Source organism: Scyliorhinus torazame, chromosome 27 (genome assembly GCF_047496885.1).
Source record: "Scyliorhinus torazame isolate Kashiwa2021f chromosome 27, sScyTor2.1, whole genome shotgun sequence".
NCBI lineage: Eukaryota > Metazoa > Chordata > Chondrichthyes > Carcharhiniformes > Scyliorhinidae > Scyliorhinus > Scyliorhinus torazame.
In genome coordinates this window covers 40,306,734-40,318,056 of record NC_092733.1, presented here as the reverse complement: position 1 = coordinate 40,318,056, position 11,323 = coordinate 40,306,734, and the positions used below count along the sequence as shown (strand labels likewise).

Genomic DNA, 11,323 nt, shown 5'->3' with positions numbered 1-11,323 from the left:
AGAAGGTGTAACACCTGCCCCTTTACCTCTTCCATGTTTAACATCCCAGGGCCAAAACACATCCCAGGTTAAGCAGTGCTTCACTTGCACCTCTTTCAATCTGGTCCTACTGCATTCGCTGCTCCCAATGTGGTCTCCTCTATGTCGGAGAGACCAAACGCAGACTGGGTGATCGCTTTGCTGAGCATCTTCGGTCTGTGTGCATTCAGGACCCTGACCTTCCTGTTGCTTGCCCATGCCCACATGTCTGTTCTTGGCCTGCTGCAATGTTCCAGTGAAGCGCAACACAAACTGGAGGAACAACATCTCATCTCCCGGTTAGGCACGCTGCAGCCTTCCGGCCTGAACATCAAATTCACTTCAGATGATCAGCTCTACCCCACCTCGACCCCTTTATTTTCATTTCATTTTAACTGTCTTTTACCATTTCTTTCTTTCTTAATATACATTTAACTTCCCCCCCCCCCACCCCCCCCCCAATCTTATCCACCTTTCCTTCACCTTTCTCCCCTTTGCTTCCCCTTCCCCTCCCCCCACATCTACAGTTCATCCTCTGATGTTAGTTTCTCTGCTGTTTGGCCCTTTCACATCTTTTTGTCCTCTCTGGGGACTGCCGTTCGCAACTCTGTCCCCTTGGTTTCTGTGGCCATTCGCACTCTGTCCCCTTGGTTTCTGTGGCCATTAGCACCCCGTTTCCCTGAGTTTCTGTGGCTATGACTCATCTTTCATTCTCACTCCACAGTATAAATATTCCCCACTTTCTCTGCCTGTAGCTTTGACAAAGAGTCATTGGACTCGAAACGTTCGCTCGTTTCTCTCCCTACAGATGCTGCCAGACCTGCTGAGATTTTCCAGCATTTTCTCTTTCGTTTCAGATTCCAGCATCCGCAGTCATTTGCTTTTATCCAGGATTTCCCGGCTGCTCCAGGATTTCCCAGTTTGAGGCAGCTGGAGTCGGCGAGGGGCACCTGTTGTCCAGGGTCGTAGATTCCAGGGGACAACACCCTCACAGGCAGCAGGAGGTCAGGGCTGGAAATGGATGGCGATGAACGTGAGGCAGGGTGTCTTCGTGGGGGGGGGAAGGAGGTCAAGGAGAGGGTGCACAATACTCCGTAGCACAGAGGGAGAGAGTCAGGAGCTGTGGTACATATCAGTCTCAACAAATAGCGTGGGCAGATATCGAGGTTCTGTGGTTAGATTTTCAGGAGCTAGAGAGGAAAGTTATTGTGTGCCAAGAGCCAGTGTGAGCAGATAGAGGACGAGAAGCAGGGTAAAGATATGGTTCAGGGGGTCCGGATTTCAGCTTCTTGGGGCATTGCGACAGGTGAACCTATTCAAAAGGGGCAGGTTGCACCTCAACAGGACTGAGACCATTGCCCTGACGGGAAGTTCACCCGTGTGATTGGCAGTGGGAATACAGAAGGAGAAGAGATGAATAAGGTGCTTCAAGTGAGTATGTTGGACTGTACCAGGGAGCAAAATAGATTCCGTATCAGGAGAGGGTTATGAAGCGCGACGAGGAATGTAAAGACAGGTTTTGCATGTATGCAAATGCACAAAGTTTCGATACTTTGGTGAATACAGGCACAAATTGCCATGTCGGAATATTATTTAGAGGCAGACACAGGGCATGGCTGAAAAATGGGGAGGACTGAACACTCCATATTCATGGAGGGGGGGGGGGAAGAGAGGGGGGAGAGGGGGGGGAAGAGGGGGGGGAGAGAGAGGGGAGGAGCGGGGGGGAGAGGGGGAGGGAGAGGGGGGGAGCGGGGGGGAGGGAGAGGGGGGAGAGGGGGGGAGAGGGGAGGAGAGGGGGGGAGAGGGAGGGGGAGAGGGGGGAGGGGGGGAGAGGGAGGGGAGAGGGGGGGGAGAGGGAGGGGAGAGGGGGGGGAGAGGGGGGGGAGAGGGGGGGAGAGGGGGGGGAGAGGGGGGGGAGAGGGGGGGGGAGAGGGAGGGGAGAGGGAGGGGAGAGGGGGGAGAGAGGGGGAGAGAGGGAGGGGGAGAGGGAGGGGGAGAGGGAGGGGGAGAGGGAGGGGGAGAGGGAGGGGGAGAGGGAGGGGGAGAGGGAGGGGGAGAGGGAGGGGGAGAGGGAGGGGGAGAGGGAGGGGGAGAGGGAGGGGGAGAGGGAGGGGGAGAGGGAGGGGGAGAGGGAGGGGGAGAGGGGAGGGGGAGAGGGAGAGGGAGAGGGAGGGGGAGAGGGAGAGGGAGAGGGAGGGGGAGAGGGAGGGGGAGCGGGAGGGGGGGAGGGGGGGAGAGGGAGGGGAGAGGGAGGGGGAGCGGGAGGGGGGGAGGGGGGAGCGGGAGGGGGGGGGGGGGGAGATGGGGGGGGAGAGGGAGGGGGAGAGGGAGGGGGAGAGGGAGGGGAGAGGGAGGGGGAGAGGGAAGGGGAGAGGGAAGGGGAGAGGGAAGGGGAGAGGGAGGGGGAGAGGGTGGGAGGGGGAGAGGGAGGGGAGAGGGGGGGGAGAGGGAGGGGAGAGGGGGGGAGAGGGGGGGGAGAGGGAGGGGAGAGGGGGGAGAGGGGGGGGAGAGGGGGGGGAGAGGGGGGGAGAGGGGGGGAGAGGGGGGGAGAGGGGGGGAGAGGGGGGGGAGAGGGGGGGAGAGGGGGGGAGAGGGGGGGAGAGGGGGGAGAGGGGGGGAGAGAGGGGGGAGAGGGGGGGGAGAGGGGGGGGAGAGGGGGGGGAGAGGGGGGGAGAGGGGGGGAGAGGGGGGGAGAGGGGGGGGAGAGGGGGGGAGAGGGGGGGAGAGGGGGGGGAGAGGGGGGGAGAGGGGGGGAGAGGGGGGGGAGAGGGGGGGGAGAGGGGGGGAGAGGGGGGGGAGAGGGGGGGAGAGGGGGGGGAGAGGGGGGGAGAGGGGGGGAGAGGGGGGGGAGAGGGGGGGAGAGGGGGGGGAGAGGGGGGGAGAGGGGGGGAGAGGGGGGGGGGAGAGGGGGGGGGAGAGGGGGGGAGAGGGGGGGGAGAGAGGGGGGGGGAGAGGGGGGGAGAGAGAGGGGGGGGGAGAGGGGGGGAGAGGGGGGGGAGAGGGGGGGAGAGGGGGGGGAGAGGGGGGGAGAGGGGGGGGAGGGGGGGGGAGAGGGGGGGAGAGGGGGGGGAGGGGGGGGGGGGGGGGGGAGGGGGGAGGGGGGGGAGGGGGGGAGAGGGGGGGAGAGGGGGGGAGAGGGGGGAGAGGGGGGGAGAGGGGGGGGAGAGGGGGGGAGAGGGGGGGGAGAGGGGGGGGGAGAGGGGGGGGAGAGGGGGGGGAGAGGGGGGGGAGAGGGGGGGGGAGGGGGGGGGGGGAGAGGGGGGGGGAGAGGGGGGGGGGAGAGGGGGGGGGAGAGGGGGGGGAGAGGGGGGGGAGAGGGAGGGGAGAGGGGGGGAGAGAGGGAGGGGAGAGGGAGGGGGAGAGGGGGAGAGAGGGGGGGGGAGAGAGAGAGGGGGGGGGGAAGAGAGGGAGGGGGAGAGGGAGGGGGAGAGGGAGGGGGAGAGGGAGGGGGAGAGGGAGGGGGAGAGGGAGGGGGAGCGGGAGGGGAGCGGGAGGGGGAGGGGGAGCGGGAGGGGGGGAGGGGGGAGAGGGAGGGGGAGAGGGAGGGGGAGAGGGAGGGGAGAGAGGGGGGAGATGGGGGGGGAGAGGGAGGGGGAGAGGGAAGGGGAGAGGGAAGGGGAGAGGGAAGGGGAGAGGGAGGGGGAGAGGGTGGGAGGGGAGAGGGAGGGGGGAGAGGGAGGGGGGAGGGGGAGAGGGAGGGGAGAGGGGGGGAGAGGGGGGAGAGGGGGGGGAGAGGGGGGGAGAGGGGGGGGAGAGGGGGGGAGAGGGGGGGAGAGGGGGGGAGAGGGGGGGGAGAGGGGGGGGAGAGGGGGGGGAGAGGGGGGGAGAGGGGGGGGAGAGGGGGGGAGAGGGGGGGAGAGGGGGGGGAGAGGGGGGAGAGGGGGGGGAGAGGGGGGGAGAGGGGGGGGAGAGGGGGGGGGAGAGGGGGGGGGAGAGGGGGGGGAGAGGGGGGGGAGAGGGGGGGAGAGGGGGGAGAGGGGGGGGAGGGGGGGAGAGAGGGGGGGAGAGGGGGGGGAGAGGGGGGGGAGAGGGGGGGGAGAGGGGGGGGGAAGAGGGGGGAAGAGGGGGGGGGGAAGAGGGGGGGGAGAGGGGGGGGGAAGAGGGGGGGAGAGGGGGGGGGGAGAGGGGGGGAGAGGGGGGGAGAGGGAGGGGAGAGGAGGGGAGAGGGAGGGGAGAGGGAGGGGGAGAGGAGAGGGAGAGGGAGGGGGAGAGGGAGGGGAGAGGGGGGAGAGAGGGGGGGGGAGAGAGGGAGGGGGGGAGAGGGAGAGGGAGAGGGAGGGGGAGAGGGAGGGGGAGAGGGAGGGGGAGAGGGAGGGGAGAGGGAGGGGGAGAGGGAGGGGGAGAGGGAGGGGGGAGAGGGAGGGGGAGCGGGAGGGGGAGCGGGAGGGGGAGCGGGAGGGGGGAGGGGGGGGAGGGGGGAGGGAGGGGGAGCGGGAGGGGGGAGGGGGGGAGGGGGGGAGGGGGGGGAGAGGGAGGGGGGAGAGGGAGGGGGAGAGGGAGGGGAGAGAGGGAGGGGGGAGAGGGAGGGGGAGAGGGAAGGGGAGAGGGAAGGGGAGAGGGAAGGGGAGAGGGAAGGGGAGAGGGAAGGGGAGAGGGAAGGGGAGAGGGAGGGGAGAGGGTGGAGGGGGTGAGGGAGGGGAGAGGGAGGGGGGAGGGGGAGAGGGAGGGGAGAGGGGGGAGAGGGGGGGAGAGGGGGGGAGAGGGGGGGAGAGGGGGGGAGAGGGGGGGGTGAGGGGGGGGAGAGGGGGGGAGAGAGGGGGGGAGAGGGGGGAGAGGGGGGGAGAGGGGGGGAGAGGGGGGGAGAGGGGGGGAGAGGGGGGGAGAGGGGGGGAGAGGGGGGGAGAGGGGGGGAGAGGGGGGGAGAGGGGGGGAGAGGGGGGGAGAGGGGGGGGAGAGGGGGGGGAGAGGGGGGGAGAGGGGGGGGAGAGGGGGGGAGAGGGGGGGAGAGGGGGGGAGAGGGGGGAGAGGGGGGGAGAGGGGGGGGGGAGAGGGAGGGGAGAGGGAGGGGAGAGGGGAGGGGAGAGGGAGGGGAGAGGGAGGGGAGAGGGAGGGGAGAGGGAGGGGAGAGGGGGGAGAGAGGGAGGGGAGAGGGGGGAGAGAGGGGGGGGAGAGGGGGGAGAGAGGGGGGGGAGAGAGGGAGGGGAGAGGGGGGAGAGAGGGAGGGGAGAGGGAGGGGAGAGGGAGGGGGAGAGGGAGGGGAGAGGGGGGGAGAGGGGGGAGGGAGAGAGGGGGGGAGGGGGAGAGGGGGGGAGGGGGAGAGGGGGAGAGGGGGGAGGGGGAGAGAGGGAGGGGGAGAGGGGGGAGAGGGGGGAGAGGGGGGGGGAGAGGGAGGGGGCAGATGGGGGGGAGAGGGAGGGGGGAGGGGGGGGGAGGGGGGAGAGGGAGGGGGAGTGGTAAATTGGTAAAATCCAATTTAGAGGCAAAGTAATTCAGACTCATCAATTCATTCCTATAATCCTTCCCTGGCTGTGTGCATAGACCATAAGATATAGGAGCAGAATAAGGCCACTCGTCCCATCGAGTCTGCTCCGCCATTCAACCATGGCTGATTTTTCTCATCCCCATTCTCCCACCTTCTCCCCATAACCCCTGATTCCCTTATTAATCATGAACCTATCTATCTCTGTCTTAAAGACACTCAGTGATTTGGCCTCTGCGGCAAAGAGTTCCTCAGATTCACCACCCTCTGGCTGGAGAAATTCCTCCTCATCTCAGTTTTAAAGGATCGTCCCTTTAGTCTGAGATGGTGTCCTCTGCTTCTAGTTTTTCCTACAAGTGGAAACATCCTCTCCACGTCCACTCTATCCAGGCTTCGCAGTATCCTGTAAGTTTCAATAAGATCCCCCCCTCATCCTTCTCAACTCCAACGAGTACAGAACCAGAGTCCTCAACCGTTCCTCATACGACAAGTTCTTCATTCCAGGGATCATTTTTGTGAACCTCCTCTCGACACTTTCCAAGGCCAGCACATCCTTCCTTAGATACGGGGCCCAAAACTACTCAATACTCCAAATGGGGTCTGACCAGAGCCTTGTACAGCCTCAGAATTACCTCCCTGGTCTTGCATTCTAGCCCTCTTGACATGAATGCTAACATTGCATTTGCCTTCCTCACTGCCGACTGAACCTGCACGTTAACCTTAAGAGAATCGTGAACAAGGACTCCCAAGTCCCTTTGTGCTTCCGATTTCCTCAGCATTTCCCCATTTAGAAAATAATCTATGCCTAAATTTCTCCTTCCAAAGTGCATTACCTCACACTTTTCCACATTGTATTCCATCTGCCACTTCTTTGCCCACTCTCCCAGCTTGTCCAAGTCCTTCTGCAGCCCCCTTGCTTCCTCAATACTACCTGTCCCTCTACGGATCTTTGTATCGTCTACAAACTTAGCATCAGTTCCTTCTTCCAGATCATTAATGTATATTGTGAAAAGTTGTGGTCCCAGCACCGACCCCTGAGTCACCGGTTGCCATCCTGAAAAAGACCCCTTTCTCCCCACTCTCTGCCTTCTGCCAGTCAGCCAATCCTCTATCCATGCCAGAATCTTACCCTTAACACCATGGGCTCTGAACTTATTTAACAGTCTCCTATGCGGCACCTTGTCAAAGGCTTTCCGGAAATCTAAATAAATCACATCCACTGGCTCTCCTTTGTCTAACTTGCTTGTTACCTCCTCAAAGAACACTAACAGATTTGTCAGACACGACCTCCCTTTGACGAAGCCGTGCTGACTCAGTCCTATTTTTGCACTTCCAAGTGCTTCGCGATCTCATCTTTAGTAACAGATTCTAAAATCTAACTAATGACTGAAGTCAGGCTAACCGGCCTATAATTTCCCGTCTTCTGCCTCCCTCCCTTCTTAAACAGGGGTGTTACATTAGCCACCTTCCAGTCCTCTGGGACCCTTCCTGCCTCCAGTGATTCCTGAAAGATCATCACCAATGCCTCCACAATTTCCTCTATTTTAGGACCCTGGGGTGTAGTCCATCCGGTCCAGGTGACTTATCCACCTGCAGGCCTTTCAGTTTCCCCAGAACATTCTCCTTAGTAATGGTCAGCGCATTCACCTCTGCCCCCTGGTTCTCCGGGAGCTCGGGCATCCCACTGGTGTCTTCCACCGTGAAGACTGATGCAAAGTAACTATTCAGTTCCTCTGCCATTTCTTTGTTTCCTATCATTACTTCTACAGCCACATTTTCCAGTGGTCCAATGTCTATTTTTGCCTCTCTCTTACCTTTTATATATTGAGAAAATATCTTCCTATCTTCCTTTATATTACTAGCTAGCTTGCACTCGTACTTCATCTTCTCCCCCCTTATTGCTTTATTAGTTGTCCTCTGCTCGCTTTTAAAGTCTTCCCAATCCTCTGGCTTCCCATTAATGCTCGCCACTTTGTATGCTTTTTCTTTTGCTTTTATGCGGCACTTGACATCCCTTGGCAGCCATGGATGCCTTGTCCTCCCCTTAGCATGTTTCCTCCTCCTCGGGATAAATTTCTGCTGTGCCTCCCTAATAACCCCCCAAAACTCCTGCCATTGCTGTTCCACTGTCTTCCCTGCTAGGCTCCTTCTCCAATCAACTCTGGCCAGCTCCTTCCTCGTGTCTTTGTAGTTACCCTTATTTAATTGTAATACCGTTACATCTGATTGCAGCTTCTCCCTCTCAAACTGCAGGGTAAATTCTATCATATTGTGGTCACTGCTCCCTAAGGGTTCCTTCACCTTAAGCTCCCTAATCAAGTCTGCCTCATTACACATCACCAAATCCAGAATTGCCTGTTCCCTAGTAGGCTCTGTCACAAGCTGCTCCAAAACAAACATCTCTTAGATATTCCACTAATTCCTTTTCTTGGGATCCACTAGCAATCTAATTTCCCAGTCCAGCTGCATACCCCCATGATTATTGTAATATTGCCTTTTTTACATGTCTTTTTGGTCTCCTGATTGATTTACTGCCCCACAGCCTGACTACTGCTAGGGGGTCTGTGCATATCTCCCATTAGGGTCTTTGTACCTTTGCTTCAAGACAGAAATCAGGTTGGGAGAAAGCAGAATTGAATTGCTCCATATATCCATTCCACAGCATACCACACTACAGCTATTTTAAATCTAATCTCACAGCTTGCAGTCATTTCCAAGCATTCATTTTTCTCCATTTCCTCCTATTAAATAATGGGAAAATGGGAAGCTATTGTTTTTGGTCCACATTTCAAACTGTGTTCCAGGATTCTCAACTCCATCCCTCGCCCTGGCAACAGGCCGAGATTAAGCCAGACTGTTCTCGACCTCGGTGTCGCATTCAAAAAGCTTCCAGTCGCACATTCCTGCATCAATGAGACTGCCCATTTCCAGCTCCGTAACATTGCTCATCATCTCAATGTCACCAAACTAAGGGGCTGGTCTTCGACATCAGGAAGTGTCGTCCACACCCCTGTCTGTATCAACGGGGCCGAGGTGGAGATGGTTGACAGTTTCAAATTCCTAGGTGTGCACATCACCAGCAATCTGTCCTGGTCCACCCACGTCGACGCTACCACCAAGAAAGCACAACAGCGCCTATACTTCCTCAGGAAACTAAGGAAATTCGGCAGGTCCACATTAACCCTTACCAACTTTTACAGATGCACCATAGAAAGCATCCTATCGGGCTGCATCACAGCCTGGTATGGCAACTGCTCGGCCCAGGACCGCAAGAAACTTCAGAGAGTCGTGAACACCGCCCAGTCCATCACACGAACCCGCCTCCCATCCACTGACTCCATCTACACCTCCCACTGCCTGGGGAAAGCGGGCAGCATAATCAAAGATCCCTCCCACCCGGCTTACTCACTCTTCCAACTTCTTCCATCGGGCAGGAGATACAAAACTCTGAGAACACGCAACAACAGATTCAAAAGCAGCTTCTTCCCCACTGTTACCAGTTTCCTGAATTGTCCACTTATGGACTGAACTGATCTGTCTATGCATCTTTTCTAGAGTTGTAGCACTATATCCCACACACTTCACCCGCTGTCTATGTTTATGGATTTTCATGATGCATCCTCATGTATCTATCCTATGTCATCTGTTTTCATGTGTGGGACGATCTGCCTGGACTGTACACGGAACAATACTTTTCACTGTACCTCGGTACACGTGTCAGTAAATCCAAATCGAATCAACATCACCTTTGTCTCAGCTCCCCACTTTCAAAACCACAATTAGTGCCTTTCCTGCCTCCTGACCGGACTAATCCAGTCCCCCCCCCCCAACTTTACTTTCCTCCTTTATAACAACAACTTAAAACACCCCCCCTCCCCACACCCCCCACCCCCTTCGCTTGTTTCTCACACCAGCGAATGCAGTGCCCAGCCTGGTGAGAAACAGCTGATTACCTGTATTAAGTATTCAAACTGGTAGATGCAGATTCCCAGCTCTGCCATACTGGGCTTAAAGAGCTCCCGCAATCGATATTCTTGCATCAAACGCACAAACACACAGAAGGCCTCTTCCTCCGGCATCTAGAAAAGGAATGAGAAGGTTGCTGTCGGCAACGCACCGGGAAAACGTACCAACAATTCTGCTTCAGCACAAACCTACCGGCTGAAGGGCAGGGGTTATTGCGAGAGACTTCATTACCAAAGTGTAAGAGAAGCTGCCCCACTGTTTGTCCAATCCCTTGGGCAAAATGTACTGTGTGAAGCAAAGGTGGGTTTTGAATTCTGCCCCAAGGCCGTTCTGCTATTTGAAATTGGGTTGCTCTGTCGACAAGCAGCTCCCAAGATTTAACAGCATTAACATCTGCAGCGCTCCGCTAAGGAGATTTCAAACAGGCCAACACAAAACCGGCTGTTAAATTCGGACGAGAATGTCAGTAAATAAATATTCAGCTGCCCTTTGACAGTGCTCAGTTTTACAAAGGTGTAGTTCAGGCAGCACCTTTCACAGGATGCCTGCTGTGACTAATAATGTCCTAAAATTAGTCTGATTACCTGAATGGCTGATTAATCTCAATGGCCGGGGTGGATTACCTACTGCTTTCATATCGGAGTACCAGCAGTGATCTCGCTGGGTTAATACTGCACACAACTGTGAGTGAGACACAGACAGAGCGAGAATTTGGAGCTTGGTAATTTGGTGCAGAGTGGGAGAAGGTGCTTTTTCCCTCCTGTTTTGTTCTCTCTCTTTCTTCGGGCCTAGTTTCGGGAGCCGTTCGGAAGAGGAGGAGCAGTCTCTGTGTGAGTATAAAAACCTACTTTAACCCGGGGGTCGCGGCCTAGTTTCGGGAGCCGTTCGGAGGAGGAGGAGCAGTCTCTGTGTGAGTATAAAACCTACTATAACCCGGGGATCACGGCCTAGTTTCGGGAGCCGTTCGGAGGAGGAGGAGCAGTCTCTGTGTGAGTATAAAAACCCACTTTAACCCGGGGATCACGGCCTAGTTTCGGGAGCCGTTCGGAGGAGGAGGAGCAGTCTCTGTGTGAGTATAAAACCTACTATAACCCGGGGATCGCAGCCTAGTTTCGGGAGCCGTTCGGAGGAGGAGGAGCAGTCTCTGTGTGAGTATAAAAACCCACTTTAACCCGGGGATCGCGGCCTAGTTTCGGGAGCCGTTCGGAGGAGGAGGAGCAGTCTCTGTGTGAGTATAAAAACCCACTTTAACCCGGGGATCGCGGCCTAGTTTCGGGAGCCGTTCAGAGGAGGGGGAGCAGTCTCTGTGTGAGTATAAAAACCTACTATAACCCGGGGATCGCGGCCTAGTTTCGGGAGCCGTTCGGAGGAGGAGGAGCAGTCTCTGTGTGAGTATAAAAACCCACTTTAACCCGGGGATCGCGGCCTAGTTTCGGGAGCCGTTCAGAGGAGGAGGAGCAGTCTCTGTGTGAGTATAAAAACCCACTTTAACCCGGGGATCGCGGCCTAGTTTCGGGAGCCGTTCGGAGGAGGAGGAGCAGTCTCTGTGTGAGTATAAAAACCCACTTTAACCCGGGGATCGCGGCCTAGTTTCGGGAGCCGTTCGGAGGAGGAGGAGCAGTCTCTGTGCGAGTATAAAAACCTACTTTAACCCGGGGATCGCGGCCTAGTTTCGGGAGCCGTTCGGAGGAGGAGGAGCAGTCTCTGTGTGAGTATAAAAACCTACTTTAACCCGGGGATCGCGGCCTAGTTTCGGGAGCCGTTCGGAGGAGGAGGAGCAGTCTCTGTGTGAGTATAAAAACCTACTTTAACCCGGGGATCGCGGCCTAGTTTCGGGAGCCGTTCGGAGGAGGAGGAGCAGTCTCTGTGTGAGTATAAAAACCTACTTTAACCCGGGGATCGCGGCCTAGTTTCGGGAGC

The 11,323-nt window shown here is 58.3% G+C and overlaps 1 protein-coding gene across 1 annotated transcript in view; it reads right to left on the bottom strand.

Moving 5' to 3' along the window:
- Nucleotides 1-11,323, bottom strand: part of LOC140403263 (EVI5-like protein) — a 572,353-nt gene that overhangs the window by 363,450 nt on the left and 197,580 nt on the right. Inside the window, exon 7 of the mRNA XM_072491040.1 lies at nt 9,391-9,516. Coding sequence (XP_072347141.1) covers nt 9,391-9,516 — 126 coding nt within the window. The remainder of the gene's footprint in view (nt 1-9,390; nt 9,517-11,323) is intronic.